We start from the raw sequence: 22,490 nt of genomic DNA, 5'->3' as shown, positions 1-22,490 counted from the left end.
CATTGTTTTGGATGAAGTTCAATGAGTGAGATTTCTCACCATCATCATAAAAAGAAAAAAGAAAAAAGAAAAAAAAAAAGAAAAGGAAACCCTATCATTTAAAGGATATGTCTAGTACAAGTTAAAAGGAATTTTTTTTAAAAATAAAATAAAAATAAATAAGAGAGAGAGAGAGAGAGAACATTGAACTTTATTGGTGGGGTAGGGGAGATGAAAAGGGATATTTTCTGAGTTTCTCCTCTCTTTCTTTTTTTTCCTTTTTTTTTTTTGGCATGGTTTGCTGGTAAAAAATTTAAGGAAAAGAAAGGTCAGGGAAAACTTGTCTTGCTTATAGGACTCACAGGTTAAGATAAAGAGTACATGAGTAAGGCTAAAAATTATACTATTATTCTATCAATATCCTACTCTATTAATGTGGTAGTGTCAATTAGTCAATAGATTAACACTTACATTGACTGTTTTATTGACCGATTGACATTACCACATTAATATATATAAGGATTGATTGACACTGTTACGTCAACGTAGTAAAATAATAATAGGATAAAAGTATAGTTTCTAATAATACTCTCTGTAGAACTGAAAAAGAATTTTCCTCTCATAGCTCTACCTCTATCCACATAAATGATGGAAAAGATTTCCCTTCATGTTTCTCCATGCAAATTTCTAAATTTGGCATTGAGTAGAAAGCAGGTTTCCAAAGCTCTGTCTCTTAATGAACAATGTGTACTAACCAAAAGCTAATTCAAACATTGGAAGGCAAATGAAAATTTAAACTTCTTTGAGTTAAAACTGAATTGAATGGTAAAATTTCTCTTCCCCAAGGGAAGGATGTGGGTTCAGTTCCAACTATCCACCCAGGGTAATTTTTTTTAGTTGGATAAAAATCAAGTATAGTTGATGGTTACAGGATAATGGTTTTCTTTAGTAACAATACTTCCTATTTTACTTTTTGTTTTTACTCTTATTTTTATTAGATGAAACTCACTTGAAGCCATTAACCATGTTAGAGAATGACATGAAAGGTCATCTCATCTTTAATGTGCAGTTTTCCCCCTTTTTTAGGAGGAGATATTCTACAAAGGTTTCGCTGGAGTCCAATTTTAGTTAGAATTGGACCCACTTGTCTCAATCCCAACGGATCTAATTTCATCTGAAACTGAACCCAAGCCGAATCCATCTACACAGTAGGATTCATGAATCGCGTCAAAATTTAACAACTTTAGATGACACGTGTTAATTTCGAATCATGTCGAGACATTAATATAAAACTATATAAGTCAACTCTAATCCGGGTCATTTAATTAAAATGGGTCAAACTCCTCAACCCTAACCTGCTAATTTCATGTTGCGTTCGTGTCAAGTTTACTGGTAGTATAAAAAGTTGCTTGTCCTAATTTTGAGCCTTAAGCTCTCCTTTGAGATGCCCTTAGACCTAGAAGTCATTCATTTCCATATCATGTTGGGAATAACTTCAATCCGATCATGGCAGAAACTATGCATTTTTTGCCTTCCAATGAAAGTATGACACGTAAGCACGAAACCAAAAAATCAAATAGAAACAAAACAGACGACCACTTCAACCAAAAAGTCAACGTATGCTAAAAAACAAAACACCCTCTGTTCTTCAACCTATGCTAGTTCTCTTAACCGATGAATCGCCGCCCAATCCGAACGCCGTCGACGCTGCCTCCTCCACCGGTCGTCGCCACCCAGGCCTGAACGTCGCCACGTCGGGACTTTTGAAAAAAAAAAAAACCACACTGGTAACTCTCCGGTGTGGGATTTTCTCTATCTGTGTTCTCTCTCTCTCTCATTTCCTATTCGTCTCTCTCTGGATTTTTTTGTTTTTTGTTTTTCTCTTCTATTAATTCATCTTCGGTCCTGATTATGAGAGGCTCTATTGTATAATCTAAAGGAAACAATTTTTTTTTTTTTTTTTTTTTTTTGTATAATCTAAAGGAAATAGAAATGCTAATATGCACACAAGGTGTATGTTGAAATGTCTCACCCACACCGGTGGAGGAGCAGTGGTCCAGTCCAGGCGATGATTTGGTGACAGCGGACGGGCGATCGGCAGACGTGCAGAGGTAAATTGGGGCAGTGGGTTTTTCTTTTTATTTCTTTTAGAACGCAAATATGGGATTTGTGAGATGGATTGGGTATTTTAGCATCATTTCATTTTTTTGTTTTTAGCTGACTTGTTAAGTGATTATTGGTGGGCATATAAACCTACTGTTTTCTGCCACTGACGTATAGAAGGGGCTCTCTATCATGTATAGTTGTGAGGCACTAGCTTGAAAAGACGGCCAACGTGGGCAACTCAACTTTAGAGGCTCATCTCATGGAGAATAGAAGACCCAAGAGATGTACACAGAGGGGAGCATGGTAGGGACATAGGGAGACCAATGTGGCTGAAGCAAAGAAAGAAGGCGTGGTGCCAAATCCTAGTGGGTGAAAGTTGAAGTACATTTCAAATATGCTTTACAGAAAAGGCAAATAGAAAGAGGCATGTGGGGGAAAAAGGCTAATAGATAAACGGGGAATATCCAGGTCCAGCCATTCTTGCTTGGTTTCCTTCTACTACTAAACAACATTCAAAATCATTACAATGATGCAAGTATCAACATGACTTCTAAACTGGGGCCTTTTCACACATGGTGTTCCACTCTTGTTAATTGTATTTTCAATCTTTAATCAATGCTAGCTGATTCGGGACATAAAGAAAATCATTGCTTTGAGGTGTACTAGGACTTGATTTGATCTATCATTAGAGATTCACTCGATGATTTCAATTATGACTAGGAGTGGCAATTCATGTTTAAATGTCGGGTTTGGATCGTGTTGAGACATAAGTACAAGACTATATAGGTCAAATCTAACCCGACCCATTTAATTAAATAGGCCAAACTCTTCAAACCTAACCCACTAATTTCGAATCGAGTTCGTGGGTCGTATAAAAAATCGCTAGCCTTAATTATGACTAACAATACACAAAGATGAAAGTTGAAATCACAATGGAGTGAAAAGTGTTCATTCTTCTATATTTTACATATGCTACAGTATTTTATATTTTAGACTTCCTATTAACAAGACAACTTACTTTCTCTCTTGTCAGACAGCACATGAGGATCAAAAATGAATTTATGATATAAGGGAAGCATTTGGCGGCTAAAACAAAATGGCTAGAATGCTATTTCCTGGAGAACTTGGAGTGTCTTCTGATGAACCTGGATACAAAGATAAAACGAACAAAAGATACGAGTCATTTGAAGAATAGTGAAGGAGATGGCTGATGAAATAAATAGATGTTTATATGGGAAATGATTCAACGAGCCTAACAATATATAACGTTTTGTGATTGAAGTGGGGGTTGATGTATTGGAAATATATGCTGTAAAAGTTTGCCTTCTTCATTGATTCAAGAAACAAAAACTATGAAAAACCGATTAAAAGATAAACAGCTTGCATTACTTTTAAGCACAAAATTACTGACACTACAAGTTTGCATTAAACCAAAAAAAGGGAGGGGGGGGGGGGGAGCATAAAATCAAGTTTGCCAATAGCCTTTGGGTGGCACTTGCCTCTTACACAAGTATGGGATGCTGGGCGAGGTCTCAGTTCAAGTCATAGAGTAGGTGAGACACCAAATTTTATTTTTTTATTTTTTTATTTTTTTAAGCCTTTGGGTCAAATGGCACTTGCCTCTTACACTAGTATGGGATGCTGGGTGAGGTCTCAGTTTCAAGTCATATAGAGTAGGTGAGACACCAATTAAATTTTAAAAAAATAAAAAATCGAAGGAAATAAAATTGAATGCAATTTATCATATTGGCTGTGAATTTGAAAATATATGATGCTAATCTTGCGGGATGGGAGCCAGGGGCAGATAGAAAGAGAGAGAGGTGATCAGGAGAAAGGGAATTTACCCATTCTAGATGTTGTGCTGTGATGCCAGAGTCACTGCCAGCATATATGCCACCTAAGACCTAGAAAGTCCAAGAGTTAAAAGTAATCAGTACTTGTCCATGCATAATTGCTATTCTGGAAGTTACTGTATATATCGATGAGTAGTGATTGAGTTAATTGAGCCCATGTAATACAGAGGATATGTGAAAGAGAATTATGGGCTTGGGAACATTTGTTTCTACATTCAACAGTTTACCCTATTCCAATGCCTACTCGAACATCCTCAATATTGGGGCTTGAAACAATCTAGTCGCAACTGAATAAGCGGATAGCAACATGAAGTGACTTACCTTGGAGACGGTCTCAAGAAACATGCCTGGGCGCACCGGAAGTGGCTTCCTCCCTGTAACACTTTTCTGGGAATCATGACATGTGGGTCAATATACCTAAATACAGTAACTTTTACATGCATATAATAACACCCAAAGGGTATAAATGGAGTGTAGTAAAACCTACCCTTCCTGCAATTCCACTTGAAACCCTTCCACCTGTACTACGTTCCTCATTACTGTCAGAATTATCTGCACCTTCATCTTTTCCTTGCATTACATTTGTTATCATCTTCTGGACAGTTTTCCCTGGTTTCAAAGCTACCAGTTTGGTTAAGAAGTTCACCTGCACTGACGATTTGCAATCATGCCGAGATAATTATTAAAATAATGAAACTAGTACTAATTTGAAGTGACAATAATAACATGTAGTATATGTACAAAGAATTCTTTCTCATCTTTTCCATTGATAGGAAATACAACTCATATACCAGTGTGGGATTGAACCCATTGCCTCAGCCTCCACCCTTGTTTATGGGCGGAGGAGATGCCATTTGGTCAGACAAACTAATGTCAACAAGAATCCTCCGAGTATCTCATAAATTTATCTAGCATCTTAAAAATGCACGCATACAGACCTCTGCTTCAGGAAGAGTATTTAAACCACGGTCATTTCTCTCATCCAATATTCCACCTCCCATCATATTCCGAGCTTCCTCTCTAATCAAAACAAGCCTTGCAAGTAGTTTTCTATCTGGAACAACAGGCCGAGTTTCCATCGTCTGCATGGTAATTGAGAGCTTGATTAGGAGGGGAAAAATGTGCAGACTTTGTCCACAATCCATATGGCCACTTTAATCTAATTCATATAGGCAACTTGTAATCCAATCAGGGAACAAGTAAAAGTCTTACATTTAAAAAAAATCAACAATTAACCTCAAAGAGATGTCCGTAATACATGATGATAATATGAAAAATACATTAAAAAAAAAAAAAAAACATAAGCCATATTAAGTAAGATCACAATAAGAAATAACCATTGTTGAAGTAGGGAAAAGTAAGTTACAACTTACAAGTTGCAATTAATTTAGATTGAGTAATGCTAGAACCACATTTTTATCTCGCAGCTATCCCACAATAATAATGTGACAGTTACAACTAATCATTGGATCGGTCCTAGTTTAAAAAAATTAAAAAAATAATAATAATAATAATAATCAATGATTGGTTGGGACTGTCATATCAGCATTGTGAGATAGTTGTGGGATTAAAATGTAGTATATAGCAATATAGCATTGCTCATTTAACAGTATTAGGAGTCTTTTATTGGATTTTCTTAGGCCTTTTGGTTTAGTAGTCAGATTAGGAATCCAAATCCTAGTAGATTATGTGATCGTCCTCTGGGTCAGCCGCTTGGGTTCCGGCTGTTTGCTGAGATGGAGATTAGTTTTACCGTGGAGTCGAAGACATTTGTCTTCTCGGTTCTGGATGGGGCGTCGAAGATGAGGGTGGGGGAGAAGAGAAAAAGTTTCTCCGGCGTAATTTTCATCAGTCCTTCGTGCTCTGAGTGGTTGGCTTCGACGTTGGAGTCACTTGTGGGTGTTCCGGAAGATCAAGCTTTCATCAAATCTTTCAGGGAAGGTTCGAGAGTTCTGATCGCTCGGAGAGGGTGTAACCAAGCCGGCCGTTTCTTAGAAGCAGCTTCTTTCGGGATGGGTGGTCGGAAAGGGTTTATCCTGATTCCTGAGGGACGTAGAGGGTGGGGATGGATCAAATTCTCCGAAGAGCTGAGGAAGTCCGCTGCTCTTTTCTCTGCTTCTGTGGGCGGGGAGAATGGGACCGTGCATGAACTGGCGGAGAATAAGGGGAAGGGAGTTGAGGTTTGGCCGGGTTTGGTTCCCTTTTCGAAGGGGCCCTCCTTTGTGGAGGTGTTGAAGGCAGGCTCGGTCGGTGTCGTGAAGAAGGGGCCTATCATGGGGGGTAATTCTACTGTGAGCCTGATCTTCTTCCGGCGGCGAGGGTGCTAGATGCAGATCTGAGGACGGCGGTGGACTGTTCTACTTTGGAGCCGTTCGATCCTTTGGGTAAGGACCAGCATCGCCGTCCACTGGGTAAGTCTTATCGTCCACGTGCGAGTTTGAAATTTGAAATCTCTAAGTTGCGCACGTGGAGTAAGCGGGTCATAGGGTCCAACATGGCTTTGGGCCGGGCTGTTAACAAGCTTCTGGGTCGTCTTGCAAGGAATGGACTGTGTCGGAATGGTTTGCGCTTGGGATGCCTCATGCCGAAACCTAGTTCTTCACGGTCGTCGTTGCCGGAGACGACTTCGGTGGATTCTTCTGGGCTGTGCAATGGCGTTTCGTCGGAGATGGTGGTTCCCAGTGGGGAACTTTTGAGCGGAGACTGTTCTGAGCCGGCCACTGCGTTCGTCTTTCCACTGCCGAGTGCGGATTTGCCGTCGCCGGCGACCGCTGTTCCTCCGGCGTCGTCTGGGTCTTTGAGTGGTGAAAAATCCTCTGGTTTTCCTTCCCTCTCAGGAGCCAATGAGCTGGGGAAGAAGCTTCGATCTCCCTCTTCCCCCTTCTTGCTAAGCTGTCCTTTTAAGTATTACTACAGGAGGGCTAGGGAGATCAGGGCAGGGCAGAAAGTGGTATGGAATGATGGGTTGTTAGATGATTCTTTGGTAGCCTCAAAGCATTCCGCAGATCCTATTCCTTTTAAGGAAACGGGTGGAGAGTCTCGTGCGAAAAAGAAGAACCAGACCACAGCTAATCAGGGGCTTTTTAAGAAGGGTTTCCTCAATTTACCCCCGATTGCTTCTGTCCCTCATGTTTTGCCGTGTGAGGTGAAGGACGTTGGGGCGGTTGGTCTCTCCTCTCCTATGAGTGGATGCATCGTTCCATGTTCCATTGAAGGAAATGGTATTTCTCAATCTCAGAGGTGGCCCATCGATTCTGATCATAACGGGGAGATTGTAGTTTGGGAGGAGGAGGAAGAAGATTATTGGGATGGCTTGCCTTTGGATTGGGCACTGGAAGGGGCTTTTGGGGAGGAGGCCTTGGCAATTAGGGATTCCATGGAAGAAGAGTTTCAGCGGGAGAAAATGATTGCGCGCCAAAAGACTAAAGGAAAAAGGGAACTTCTTAATTTGCAGAGTTCCATCAACTATGGTGACGCGAACTATCCCTCTAGGCGTAGGATAGCCGGTCGGAGGATTTGTCAGGGTTCGAACATGGGTTCGGAGTTGGTTTCGGTCCCGGATCCCGTTCTTGTCACCGATTCTTCTCATTTTCCTCTCCCGGTTTCTTCTTTGGCTTCCTCAGAGGCTGGTCGGAAGCATTCTGTTTTTGAGGACTTAGGGAGTGGGTCGGAGAATTCTGCCGTGGGTCCACAAGTTTCCATTGAGATGAGCTCGTCGGAAGGGAGGAAGCCAAAGCCGGTGGTGGGTCAAGGAAAACAACTCCAGCCTTTATCTCCTATGGAGTTGTCTATGGCATGCTCTTTGTTTTTCGGGGAAAAAGATGAAAAATCTATGGCTGTACTCTCTGCCCTTGACGAGGAACATACGCGATGGGATATGATTGAAGATTGTGAGCTTTAGGGGCTTAGGGGTTTAGGGGATTAGGGTTGGGTGGTTTCGTGGACTGTTTTTAATGGGGGCTGTTTCTATTTTGGGTTTTGGGGCTCTCGAGGGTTTTGGGTGGTGTTGGGTTATGGGGTTTTTGAGGGTCTTGTTGGGTTCTGCTTTATGGGCTAGCTGGGCTCTTCCTTTGTATACTCCCTGTGTACTAAGGGGCGCCTTACGCTTTTTTTAATGAAATTTCTACTTACTTATCAAAAAAAAAAAGATTAATGAGGATAAAAGGGAACAAGAATTCACGCAAGTTACAATTAATTTAGATTATTAAGGGAAAAAAAGTACAGAAATCCACGCTCTATATGGTATGATGGAACTTTTTCTTTCATTAGCCCGAGATATAAGCGAACATCACATCAGGAAAGAAAGAGAGTCCATGCTGTTCAATCAGACTAATTATCATCATCGCTGTAGTGCTTGCAAGTTGTAAGTCATCTCACTAAAAAACATAAGCCATATTAAGTAAGATCATAATAAGAAATAACCATCATTGAAGTGGAGAAAAGTGAGTTGAAGTTGCAATTAACTTAGATTATTGAGGAAAAAAGACTACAGAAATTCATGCCCTATATACTTATCAAAAGAAATTCATGCCCAATATGAGGAAACATCAGACCAAGAAAGAAAGAGAGTCCAAGCTGTTCGATCAAGCCAAATATCATTATGGCTGTAGCGCTTGCAAGTTAAAACCACGTTACTAGGAAAAAATTGATGTTTAATGAATGTACTTGTTGTCCAACCTCAATAGTTACTGGGATGTTCTACACCGTGTTCACAATTTGTACATATTGAATCCTAGAGACAGAAAATAGACTGCACTAATGCCACTATTCTCAAGAAAATTTCAGATCCAAACACAACTCACAGCATATTTTATTATATAAACATAGAACGAGAACTTTAGGAAGAGAGAAAGAAACTGCTGACTGAAGTGGTAGACTCGGTCTTTTCTGCAACAGAATTACTAAATCAATTGTTATCTTCAAATCTAAAACAGCTCTCGCACCAGACAAGCATTCATTCTAAAGGAAATAGGTGATTTTGATTCCTGAACAAGAAATCTCTAACCAGATATACTATTTTATAGAATTGTTTTACCAACTAAAAGTTTGAATCTGTTGATTACGCCTCAGTATGTCTTACCCATTCTTTGCCTCATTGTTAAGATTTATTCATGGAGCTTTTACAATCCAAAGATACATCATGCTAGGTTCTTCTTAGCCATACCATTACTGAGTTTTCTTCACAGGTTTCTTTACCTTAATAAATCTCAAATCACATTGAAGTAGGTTCATCTTCTTTATGCACAAGCCACAATGTAATTATCAAAATGGGTTCTATGAATTTCTTTTCAGGAGGAGAGGCAGGAGGGACCACAAAGTAAAAGACAAGAGCTTGACTACATATTAAAATTAAAGCTCATGCTTACAGAAAATGAGCACTCTGTTAACAACAAAATAGACAGTTATAGAAACTGAGAGATATATACGTCTGCAAATATACAATAATATGTGTGTGTGCACGCGCGCGTACTTGAAATGCCTGAATAGTGAACCAGAAGATGATAGCGTAAAGGTTCTTTTGATGGATTACCTCCAGTAAATCATCAGCCTGGTTAGCTATATCATTTAGATTTGCGCCAGGAATATGAACTTTGGTGCCATTCTCACTTTTAAACACGCCACCACCAGCTGCCACTCGGCGTAGCAGTTCATGTCTGCTTTCTTTATTGGGAGTTCTACAGAGCAGGCCAATCACTTGAACCTATAAAAGGAAAAGAAGCACTAAAGTAATTATCTGGCAGTAAAGGAACTAAGTTTTGATCAGAAATAGAATCGAGTATTTGGCTTACGGAGCATCCTTACATGTGGGGGACACTTTTTTGTAAGGTGGGCTAATACTGTCTCCTTGATCACCTCCAACAGTGTCTTACGCTGAACAGAAAGATTAGACAAATGGATAATACCAATTGCTAAATCTCATATAGCAATAGCCAGCAGAAACTATAAATCATGGGACAACAGCATTGTCTCAACAAAAGATAAAATGTTACTGATGACAAACAACCAGTTGTAAAGTTTGCCAAATTTACCTAAAAAACAAGACGTTTATAACGTGCAAACAATTATTTGAGTCCTAAACAGTAACAAAAGTAAAAACACCAGGATAATCAAGCAATCCACAATTTTGGCCATGAATGTCCGACAGCTGCTAGTACCACGGTTGAGTTTACATCATATTATGGCACAGATCAATAGTAAACCAAGCTACTGAAGCAGTTCTAAACAACCATTATTATGGCAAAGGTGCAACAAAATGCGTATTGGGAACCGTTTAAGCACGAAGTAAATAGATTGTTTTCGCAAGAATTCATTTTTGTACAACTTACCCTATTCATTTAAGCAAGAAGTCAAAATCAGAAATGTAATTATCAAACTATTTTGTCAAAAGCAGAACTCTTACCACTGGGCAACTGCCTTTAATTCTAATATTTCTAGGTTTTATGTTTTTCTTGATCTTTTCTCTTCCTATAGTTAAGCGAATCTCTTGTATACTTCTTCTGTACTTGAGTTGAGTCTTTGTGCTTTCACAAAAAAAAAAATGCAAAAGAAGATTGTAAACTAGACTTTATTTGGGGGACCTGGATAATACTTCAGCTAGTGACATGGCCTGACCATTGCATGACTAGGCAAGTCCAGCACTATGTTGGTTGCTTAGTTAGGATGGTCTTGGTACTAACATGACCATCCGGTTCAGAGAGATATCTTCTACATCAATAATTATTGAAAGCATTCTACATCAATGTTGAAATAAAATGGTCTATAATTAGTAAAAGCAACTGAAGATTGGCTCAAAATAGTACATGTCAATGCTGAAGAACCAAAACATGAAGTCGAAATAGTACCTTATCATCTTGGTCCTTCTCAGCAGTTTGTATCATGTAATCTAGGGCCATCATAAAACCTGATTCCATCTGATCAACTCTCTTCCCTATAACACCTTGCGCAGCCAACTCCACAGCTACCTCCTCAGATGCTTCATCCATGCTCATATCTTGCAACTGTACCAACAATATATGATAGAAAGCAAAGATAAGCACCAGTTGAGTCAAGATTTTAAAAATACGCATGAAATGAGCACAAAGAGGTATAATATTGGAAATTCAGTCAAAAAGCCTAAAAACTGAAAGTGGTGCATTGTAGAAGTCATTAGACACAAATAGTACTCAAGAGCTGCAAAGTAGGCATAAGCACATAATTTAAATGGACAATGTATTTATAACGGAAGACTAGAAATACTAGCGAATCCAACTATAAACATCCTTAGAGCCTTGACACTAGACCTGTGCATTACATTCCCTGCATTGCTTTCATAACACTCCAAGCCACCATCAGTCAAAGTGTCAGCATTAAGTACTCAAAGAAAAATCCTACAATCAATTGCACAACTAATCAGGGAGCCATCACCTTGACTTTTGAGGCCAAACGTCCCCTAGCACATAATCACTGATTACTATACTTTTATAACAAAAATAATATAATTTTTAATATTTTCCATGTAGCTGTATTACCAACTTACATGACTATAGGCTTATGAATGGAAGCAGACTTATGTGAATAGAGGCTGAAGAAATGGATACCTGCAGGGCAACACTGTTTCTATACAGTGATAGAACATCAGACACAACAATCCACCAACATCTACAAGTCACAACTCCATGCATTTTGGTGTTCACACCTGGCGCATGACAATTAGACTTGATACTCACATGACACTCCTTGCTACTTCTATGTCAGTCTAAAACTTATTTACCCATTGTTTTTGCAATTGACGATATTTAAGGCCGTGATCTTTCCAATCCAAAGACAAAATTCTCCCTTATTGTTTCGCTGGTCTCTAGATGCTGACAAGGGCACAGAGCAGAGAAGTATGTATATAGACTCTTACCATGGCGAACATTTTAAGATGAATAGAATGATTTTGAAAAATACTAACTTAAAGAAGTAACTAGAGCAGTTCAAACACCATAACTTATGCTTGAAATGACATATTGAGAATAAAAATCTTATTAACATCCAAAATGTCACTCTTAACCAAGTCTCTACAAGCTACTAACATTGCACACAAAAACCTCACTCCAATGAAGATTATTAAAAGAAGAAAAGAACTGTCAGCAACTCAGTGAGGCAACCTTCTTGAACCTTAAAACCCTCCAATAGAGCACCTACTTCAACTTTCCCTAGAAGCCTACCACAAGCCTCGCAAATATTGCATCAGAGAACTCAGACAAGAGAATCACTCTATGGAATTACTCTGAAAGTCCTAAAGAATCATTGGTGGAACCGTTTCCTTGACGGCCTAAACTAAAAAGAATAAAACTCATTCTAGCGGGAAAAAAAATAAAATATATATATATATATACTAAAATGATAATGAATGGCAAATTACTGCAAAACATAGCTAGTACACACTACATAGCAAGCGTCTAGATCTAAAAGTTTGAAGTTTTAAAGAATCTTTGTCCCACATTTTACCACGAAGAAAAGAAACACACACAGACAGACACAAAACCATATTCCCACTAACATAAAGAAGAACCACCAGAAACAAGCATACACCAATTACTATGGAGATCAGCACAAGCTACACGATTACAGAACCCAACAGGCAACAAGGACGCAGTAGAAAACGCAGGCAAAGACTAAACTGTTCAGTCCAAGAGCTATACAGCATGTAGGCAAAATGAACAGCAGACTATGCAGCCAAAAACTTCCAATTTCCGATGCATACTTAAGAAACAGTTTTACAACCTAAAAACAACAGAAATTTAGCCTTTTGGGTGCTTCATTGAAGCATTTTTCAAAAACAGATTATCAGAACATTGAATCTTAATTTTTCTTTTCTTTTTTTTTTTCCATACACTTTCCCTCCATTTTTCTCAGTAACCAAAAATGAAAACTTTAAGAAAAGAGAAGCAGAAGAAGCTTACAAGGGTTATCATTTCTTCCAGAACAGAGGTGACCTGTTCACCTCCTTTGAGGAGAGCTTCATACTGGGAAGCATCCATCTTTTGTTGGGCACTTCCACTTGTGCCTTGATAGCCCAATTCTGCATCTGGGTAGCCTCCACCCACCTCATAGCTTGTACACAACCCCAAAAGCTGCCTCCTTTTCTTGGGTTGCTTTAGTTGCTGGTGTTGCTGGTAATAGGAGGGAGTGCTGAATAAAAGTGAAGGTATGGTTGGGTTGGTGATGGGTAGAGATGTGTGTGAGCAAGCGGCAAATAGCATTGAACTGTACGACATTTTTTTGTGTTTCTGGTTATGTGAATTTCTTGATTTTGTGTTTTGGTTTCAGGGTTTTAGAGAGACACGAACAAGGATTAGAATGAAAAATTATCTAGCTAAGGAAAATTAAAGCCAAAAATAAAAATAAAAATAAAGAGAGAAAATATCTAAAAGTTTTAAATTCATAATAAAATATGAGAAATAATACGGCAACGCCGTCTGTGGGAATCGAACCCACGACCACACGGTTAAAAGCCGTGCGCTCTACCGGCTGAGCTAAGACGGCTCTGTCATCGTTGGTAACCTTATTTTTATTAAAATATTAAGTCTAGTTGTGTTAATCTAGAATGAGTAATATTAGAAATTTGATTTGTATCCTTCCAATAATAATATAGCTTTCAAAATTACCATTAAACTTGTAATTTATCATTGTTAAATTTTAATCAAATTATAATTTAAAAAGCCATCTCATTATTGGAATAACACAAGAATGAGTTATAAAATTACTCTTATGGAATTCCAGAATTAATTTCCTATAGTTATAAGTTTTTTCTTTAATAAATCCAGCAAAGGTAGCATCTAAGTGGAAAGCTTCTAATAGAACTTGTGGTTGTAGCCCAATAAATAAATTGAGTGTGTTTGGTAAAGATTATTAAGGATAATTTTTTTAATAGTAGTAAGAAGTGATTCATATGGTATAAAGTATAAAGAATTTGTATAGAAATATTAAAAAAAAAAAAAGTTTTGTTTTATGGTTAGTTTTTTTTAATTATTTGAATAATAATAATAAATTATTGATGTGATATAAAAAATAAAAAATAAATAGAATGTTTTAAAGTTGACTGAAAGGTGGTTACCAAACATACCCAATGTATTTGTACTTTTATCAATTTGATGAGTTTAAACGTCAACACTGTGAATGAAAGTTTTTCTCAATATTAAGTTGGAAGAAAATCTTGACATATATTTTTTTAAGTAAGTGCATTTTTAAAACAAGTGTGAAAATCATGTGTTTTATTAAAAATGCATGTGAGAATTATATATTTTAAATAAATATGTCAGTTTAATAGATTGAATTAAAGAAAGCTCTACGATACAAATTGAATGAAATGTGATCATTTCCATTTTAACTGAAAAATTGAATATAATCATTTTATGGTCCATATTATATTTTAGAGCATTTGACTATATACATTATATCATATCATTTAAAATTTAATTAATATAATAACATAAAAAAAATTACATCAGTAAATACGTAAAATTTTAATAAGGACCATAAAATAATTCCTCTATGTTTCACTTTTACTTTTCCTTTCTCTTGGTTTTTACAGGTGACTTTAAGATATCGACACTTGAACCCATCACTCTTAACTATTTTCTATCTCTCTGCCATATACACTGATTCTCATGAGAGTAGAGATGTCATATGAATGAAAAAGGCATTTTGACAGCCATGGAAAGGTGCAACCATTAATAGTGTGAACTTGAAGCATTCATGAGCAAGCCTAGTCCTGGCCTGTAATATATATTGATAGAAAATATCTACAATTCGACTGTAACAGAAAGTAGGCTTTGTTTGCCCACCAATAAAAAATTGACACGTAAGCCTGAAGCAAGAAAATCACATACAAGCAAAATACCCGATTTTTTTTTCTCTGTTTGCAGTGAAATAAAGAGAAGAGATCGAGGGAGAGAGATGAGAGATGGAAACCCAACCCCAACCACCGACCCCGACCCAGACCCAGACAACCAAACCGGCGTAGCCCATGGAAGCCGCGCCACCACGTGGCCGACCAGAGTTCGACCCCGACCACATCGCCGTTCACATCTCCGGTTGAACCAGAATGCCGAGAGCACCAAATCACCGACCAAATTTGATCGTCGAAAACCACCAGAGGGCGCGAGAGGGGAGAACGGCCGGCGAAAGGGAGAGATCCCAGGAGAGGAGGAGGCTCAGTTCGGATCTGTGGCCGGATCTTTATCGACGGTGTCGGGAGGTCGCGAGAAAGAGGATCTAGAGGCTCACCTGTGGTCGCCGGATCTCTGTGACCGGATCACTAAGGTTGGAGGACCGGCCGTCCGGCGACGGGGAAGAGGCAGTCGGCTGACGGGTTGGGTTGAGGAGCTTCAGTTTTTTTTTTCATATTTTTTTTTCAGTCCAAGCGGACGTACGGTGATTTGAGGCGGATTAGGGGTGGACCGGCTGACGGGCGGACGGCGAATGGGCGGATGTTGGACGGACGTGCAATGGGGTTTTTCTTTTGTTTTGGAATGGTGGTACTCTGAAGTTGTGAGAGGGATTGTCTATTTTACCAAAATTTCTTTTTTTTTTTTGCATTTTTTTTGCTTTTAGCTGATGTGTCAAGTGATTATTGGTGGGCATAAACTCCCTCTTTCCTGCCACTACCGTATAGAAGGGGCTCTCATATTGATTATGGGTTCTCAATATTTAGGAATAATTTCCTTCTAACTTTGATCTTTTATCATGTTTACAATTATATTTTTAAACTTTAAAAAGTATCAATTTAGGGTATTCATCTTTCAATTTTTTTCAATTTCAACTCCCGTTAAAATTTTTTGATAAATCTTATCAAAAAATTTAAAATACCCCTTTTTTTCAAGAAAAAAAAAAAGGAAAAAAAATGAAGAATTTAGGTGTTTGTCAAAATTTAAGAAAATTTACAAAAATACCCATGTCTGAAATTTGAAAAATTTTATAATTCTTTTTTTTAAAAAAAAAATATGAGTATTTTAAGAATTTTGATAGAATTTAATGAAAAATTCTAACGAAGAGTTAAAATTAAAAAATAAAATAAAATTGAAAGATGGATACCCTAAATTGACATTTTTTAAAGTTTGAATACTTAATTATAAAAGTTATGAAAAGTCACAAGTTATAAGAGATACTTTCCCAAATATTTATTATCAAATTCAAAGGATATTCCTTACTAATAATCCATGCAATTCAGATATAAGGAGAGTCACACTAGGACCACTCAATAGATTGGGAGATCAAATCCAGTCCAAGAGATATCTTGTACCTTTGAAATGCATAGAAGTATTGGTGTGCCCAGTTTTGTTAGGCCTATAAGACTCGTCTATCTCAGACCCTTCAAGCCTAATGCTCCGTTTGTTTTGACGTAAAATAGTTTTCGTTATAAAATATTTTCAACGAAATCATTTTTAGAAAAAAAAATTTCCTTGAAAATATTTTCCGGCGTTTGGTTCGCACGAAAAAATTACGAAAAGTGAAAATGCAATTGTTGCCGGAATCCGGCAACGTCCGATCGTCGTTGCCGGATTCCGGTAGGACTCCTCCGGATTCGATCAGATTCAACCGGATCCCGGCCATTTTGGCCAGATCCGGCCGGCTTTTGACCATGGCCGGATTCCGGCCAGATTCTGCCAGAATCTGGTCCGCCGGCATCCTGCGACAGTGGCCGGATGTCGCCGGATTCCGGTGCCGGCAGTATTCCGGTGGCCGGATTCCGACGCCGGCATTATTCCAGTAGCCGGATGTTGCCGGATTCCGACAATCAAATATCAAACGTGCATGAAAGGACAAAGAGTATAATTTCGGAAAACGATTTACGGTTTTTAAAACCGTAAATCGTTTTTCAAAAATTAAAAAAGTTTTTACGGTCAAATCAAAAATGATTTTCGTTGACCATTATTTTCGTTCCTACAAAACACCGTAAAATACCAAAATCATTTTACGCCGAAACAAACGGAGCATAAATGAAACGAAATCTTATGCCATTAAGGAATCTATGAGGCTCGCTTGCCGAATGGCCCAATGCCCCATCAGAATAAATCAAGGTCAACAGGCTAGGAAGACTTGCTGGTCAAGCTCAAGATCAATCCTATTCCAAAACTAAGATACACATGTACTTCTATGAGATGCATCACAACCGATTTCCTCTCTTGTTATGTTAAACAACGACTTTCCCATGCCAGAGACCTCCCATGATATTTGTGAAAGGGAATCATTCACGTCCTCAATTGCATGACCTCAACAAGTACCAACTCGGGTATATGTATAATTTAACAAAATGAATTATCTCCAACAATACAATTAAAAGCATTTTCATTTGAAATAATTTCATTTTTGTTATATAAATGAATTGAACAATTAAAGGACCCATTGTTTTATTTTTTATTTTTTTTTTAAAAGAATGAACCTTAAATATGTTCAAATTTACCAAATTCTTTTTTAACATAAAAAGAAACATATAGCTCTCTTTCTATAATATTGTCTTGAGATTTAAAAAACTTCAAGAGTGTCCATTTGCAAGAGTAGCAACCAAGGTTTTGTGCGTGCTTTCAGATGAGAGAAGCCCTACACTTCCCTTCTCCCTAGTTGTTTTGTTCTTAAGATCTGGCTATCAATAAGTGTTCTCCCAGCCTTTAGGGCTGTGGGAGTTTCTGTTCCTCCCGGGCTAGATCCGATGAAGGTTGTGTGTCTCCGAGCCTTAGGGCTTTGGAGTTGTTTTTTGTGTTTTTCTTGGTGTTCTCTGGCAGGAAGGCAATAGAGTCGTCCTTTGGGAGTTTCGTTGCCCGACAATCTCTGGCCGTTTCTTAATTCGTCCAATATGCATCTTTGAAGCTAGATCTGTAATTATTCGCCGATATTCTCTCGACATGAGCCCCACCGCTGTGTTCACCGTCATCTTCCGGTCCTACCGCTTTAAACCACGGCATCATCGGAGTTATGGTGCCCAGCGCGTGGCCAGCACGCGCCAGTGAGTTTTATCTCTTTGGCTGGCGCGTGTTCTACACGCACCGTCTCCGGCGACGGGATCTACCTTTTTATGATGACTTTGTGTGTGGTTTCCTGTTGTGTTGCTTTCGTTTTGTTGTTTAGTTGTTAGAAAGTCTATCAGTGATTTTCCTGTATTACTGGACTGTTTATGGCTTGTTAGCTCGGATCAACCCTCTTTTCTTTGTTAGAGGAGCGTTATTGTCAAAGAGTGGCTCAAATGTCTGTCCCTGTAATATTTGTGATTTTGTTGGCAGCACTCAAGTCAATCTTCTAGCTTAGTGTGTAGGGTCTCGTTGTGCATTTATTCATTGTATTTGCCTTCGGGCCTTTCAGATTAATGTGTGTTGCTTCGGTTACTTTGTTCAAAAAAAAAAGAAACATATAAAACAATTACCATATCAAAAAGCTTTTAATGAAAAAAATAGTTCAACAAAAACAAGACCCATACAAACGAACCAGTTGTTGGGAAATAATACTGACCCTGCCGAATGGGCCAAAGCTCCGATCCACTAAAGCCCAACCATGGTTCATCAAAATGAAACTTATTGGGCTTATCAACGAAAAGGCCCAATGTATCCTAATAGAATTTTACCGAGGCCATTTCATCTAGAGTCGGTAAAATACCGAATGAGGACTGATTAAAAACCGCCCCTGCGATGGTCATGGAGACCAACCCCACGATCTGCACGACGATGACTATAGCGGAAGATGTCCCACGATCTAGAGTCGGTCAAAGACCGACTCCATAATCCCATGATCATAATTCGTACACCGCAATCCACGATTTGAGCAGTCGAAGACCAACTCCACAGTGATCATGGATACGTATTCCACAATCCCATGATCCAGATGGTAGAGAAATGCTCCGGACTAGACACGTGGCCCTGTAAAGCCACCAGAATATCCTCGACACTTTGCCTATAAATACCTCACAACTACACAGGTAAATGATTCGATGACTCTCAATGAAAACAGAGATTATTACGCTTGAGATAATTTTGACTTTAGCATCGAAGTGTGGTTGTCGGGTTCCCTCGACACAGTGTTTTCCTTCTTAACATATTCGAAGGCAGGCTCTTCCAGTGCTCCACACCAAACCGGAAATTGTTCTAACACCAGTAATTATTGTTAGGGTAAATGTATCAAGCATTTTTATTTCTCTCTTTTACACATTATGTAATTGGGAATTTGGAACCAATAAAGACTTACTATGATCCATTTTCTATGTTTTACACATTTGCTCAGAAGAAATAATTTCACTTAAAAAGCCTTTTTTTTAAAAAAGAAATATATATTCTAAGTCAAAACATTATTTCACTTCAAATGATGGGTAAACTTCTAAAATCTAAAATATTGAGAACAAACTAGATAGGAAATATTTAACCGTATTTTATATATCTCCTTTCTAACTAAACAATATTTTTGATGAATAACAAATAATTAAGCAAGCAAAAATTCAACAATACAATATGATATACCTGCATCCACTCGAATGGACCCGAGCTAGACAGACCCGTTAAAACCAAACCCAACAAAAATAAAAAAGGTCATCCACAGTACAAAGAGTAGCACATTAGAGCACTAGTAATAATTTTCCTAAATTTTAGTCTATTCTCTATATATAGAGAAAACTCCTATAAAAGACATATTGAATTATATTATCTTGTTGTTCATAGGGATGGGCAAAATATCCGACTACCGCCCGAACTGCCATCGATCGCCCATCGACTATACCAACTTATTTCGGTATTGTCGCGCCCTCATTTTAGAATATAAGGAGAAACGCGAACTTGAGTGCTAAAAACATTTAAATGAAAGTGTACATATAAAACATATAGTTTGTAACTTCCTATTTTATTATTTATGCCCATTAATAATTCTTTACAATGCCATGAATTCAAAAAATAAGATATACTATACAATATAATGGTTTGGTCAGTTCACAATGATCTATTGCTCTTAGCGAGGTCTACACCATTACAAAGAAAATAAGAAATAACATTGTCTTAATGGGTCATTTGAAAAGATTTGGAAGAAAAGGGGTGAGTTTGACAACTCAATAAGGAAATTACAACACCAGGAAAATAAAACATGCTATAATATAATTAATAATTCAAACAGAAATTAAAAATAAATGTACAAGGAACATAAATAATGGCATATGAAATTTATAAATAATCAAGTAAATCATTTTCTTCTATTTTCTCTTAAAAATTGTAATTGTAGTTTCTCCCTTTATAGACTCTACGCCGCTATTACCCGTGAGCGGAGCACGTTGACTTTTGTCCAAAGGACCTATAGACTCGGCCTGTCGTCACAGGGGAGAGTCGCCGAGTTGGAGAACTTCCCTAGGTGAAGGCCAACCCCGGCCGGTAGCACACACCTTCGCGTAACTGCCCTTCGGTGTGCTTGCCATGCTATCCTATATGGTACCGATCATAACTGTAATAGTGCCTCAGGGTTAAACACTTGCTGTACATTAACGTTTTCTGTAATTCTGTAGGTTCTGCCATAACTGTACACTTTACTTTAAAACTGTAAGAGCTGTTTTCATAACTATAGTCATGTGCAGATTTTAAACTTTAGATGTTCTTTTCATTCAAAACTGTATTCATGTATAAATCATAAACTTTGGAATGCTCTTTAATCATAACTTTGAAATGCTCTTATCCATAACTGTAAATATGCATAATTTATAACTTTGAAGTGCTCTTGATCATAACTGTAATTATGCATAAATCATAACTTTAAAATGCTCCGAATCATAAATGTAATTTATGCACAAAATTTCATGAATAATAACATATGAGTAATAAAAGCTTGACATTGAAATAATTAAAATCACGTGAGTAAATGCTTCGTAAAATTCTCCAGCACTTTCTCAAAAGATTTGTAATAAAATATTGTTGAGGGTTTTTCGGTGTTGTATTCCCTTACCTGGACTGGCCATTAGCATCGGGATTGATCTTCTACCTAAATAAATTGCAAGAAGAAGTCTAGAGAAATATTATGAGATTTGAAGCCTAAAACTTAAATTAAGGTATCCTATACCATGTAACCATAGATCTCCAAATTATACTACCTATCAACATTACTATTTAGTTGACTAAATTGTCAACATAATCTAGCACAATCTATAATCCATTTTATATCTCAATAACCCAAAGGAGTCCAGAGAATTTGTGAGGATTACTTTGAGGATTTTTATAGAAAAACTACCGGAAATCATTTTATCAATTATCGCTTTATCCAAACTCATTTTCTCATGAAAGCACTCAAACCTTTTTCTTAAAAAAAAAAAAAAAAACTCATATCATTTTCCCGTATAATTTTAGACACCCAAAATCATTTTCTTTAAACATTCAAATCATTCAAATCTTAATCTTCTATAATAAAACACGCCATTAAAACAATTACTAAAACCATTCTACCAACCCCAATTGATTAATACCCACCAAACAGAGGGCATCCAAGATCCAATTCAAATTATAGTTGACTAAAAAGAGAAATACCCCAAATCAATATACATACATAATCACAGTCAGTCAAGCCCAAATTTTACTTAAATGCAGCAAGATATATGATCTTCAAAATAGGGAAAACACGTCCCCTCAAAACTGTATATCAACCAATTAAAAAATACTACCCACAACCTAATTTAATGAACATACACGGCCAACATTACAAGGGAGAAATTAAATCTCAAAGCATCTCACCATCAGTCAAAACCAGAAATCTAACTCCAGACAACACTTAATTTAAGAAGGATCTAATTGATTCTACAAGCAAACCCATTCATCCCACCAATAACCGTAACACAGCCGGTTAAGAACAAGGGATACCCATCTCCAAAATTCATAAAATCCAACTCAACCAAAACCACTCACACACGGCCAACATCACAGAACCCAAATTCGGCCAACACACAATCACGAATTTCTACCCAAAATTCATCAACAACAAGCTCATAAATCAAACTAATTAACAATCAGTTAAATTAACTGAAAATACAAGGTTCACTTACCACAAGAATTTCCACATAAATCCACCAAAAAAATAACCCAAAAATTGCCGGAAAACGCTCCTTGCCTCATCGGATCCTCTCTTACTGGAGACCCACCGATTCAAGAACGGCCTCCAAACGCCGAAAATCGCCCGCCCCGGCCACCGGTCGATGACCCAGAACTAGACGTCACCTCCTGCTCCTCCGGTACTGACCCACCGTCGATCGAATCCTCTCTCTCCCGTCAATCTCTCTCTGTTCCTCTTTCTCTCTCTCTCTCTCTCTCTTTGTCCCTCATTTCTGTCTCTTTCGTTCTCCTTTCTCTGTTTTAGATAGAAGAGGAAAGGAGCAAACAAAGAGAAAAGAAGAAGAATAAGAAAGAAAGAACAAATAGAGAAGAAGAAAGAAACTCAGTAATATACACCGAGTAGTGCGAGTTCTGTTAAGAGAGGAGTGGGCTAATTTATAAGGTCGCTAAACTTTAAGTTTATAAACTTAAGAGTTAAGTTTGTTAACTTGAGTTAAAATAAAATATCCACTTAACCCAAGTTAAGTTTTAT

The 22,490-nt window shown here is 37.8% G+C and overlaps 1 protein-coding gene and 1 non-coding gene across 2 annotated transcripts; both read right to left on the bottom strand.

Moving 5' to 3' along the window:
* Positions 1–3,018: 3,018 nt before the first annotated feature.
* Positions 3,019–13,283, bottom strand: LOC133880021 (protein PEP-RELATED DEVELOPMENT ARRESTED 1, chloroplastic). The gene is made up of 9 exons (XM_062318878.1): positions 12,866–13,283; positions 10,781–10,936; positions 9,741–9,809; positions 9,469–9,639; positions 4,877–5,020; positions 4,426–4,584; positions 4,260–4,325; positions 3,930–3,989; positions 3,019–3,230 (listed from the first exon to the last, which is right to left on the bottom strand). The coding sequence occupies exons 1-9, from the start codon at positions 13,178–13,180 to the stop codon at positions 3,186–3,188; spliced, it is 1,185 nt and encodes a 394-aa protein (XP_062174862.1). The 5' UTR covers positions 13,181–13,283; the 3' UTR covers positions 3,019–3,185.
* Positions 13,284–13,375: 92 nt separating this feature from the next.
* TRNAK-UUU (transfer RNA lysine (anticodon UUU)) lies at positions 13,376–13,448 on the bottom strand. Its single transcript has one exon. It is a non-coding gene; the product is annotated as a tRNA-Lys (tRNA).
* Between the last annotated feature and the right edge of the window lie 9,042 nt (positions 13,449–22,490).

Source organism: Alnus glutinosa, chromosome 10 (assembly GCF_958979055.1).
Source record: "Alnus glutinosa chromosome 10, dhAlnGlut1.1, whole genome shotgun sequence".
In the NCBI taxonomy this organism is placed as follows: Eukaryota; Viridiplantae; Streptophyta; class Magnoliopsida; order Fagales; family Betulaceae; genus Alnus; species Alnus glutinosa.
Note: the sequence above shows the minus strand (reverse complement) of the source record. Positions and strands in the feature narration are given on the sequence as shown.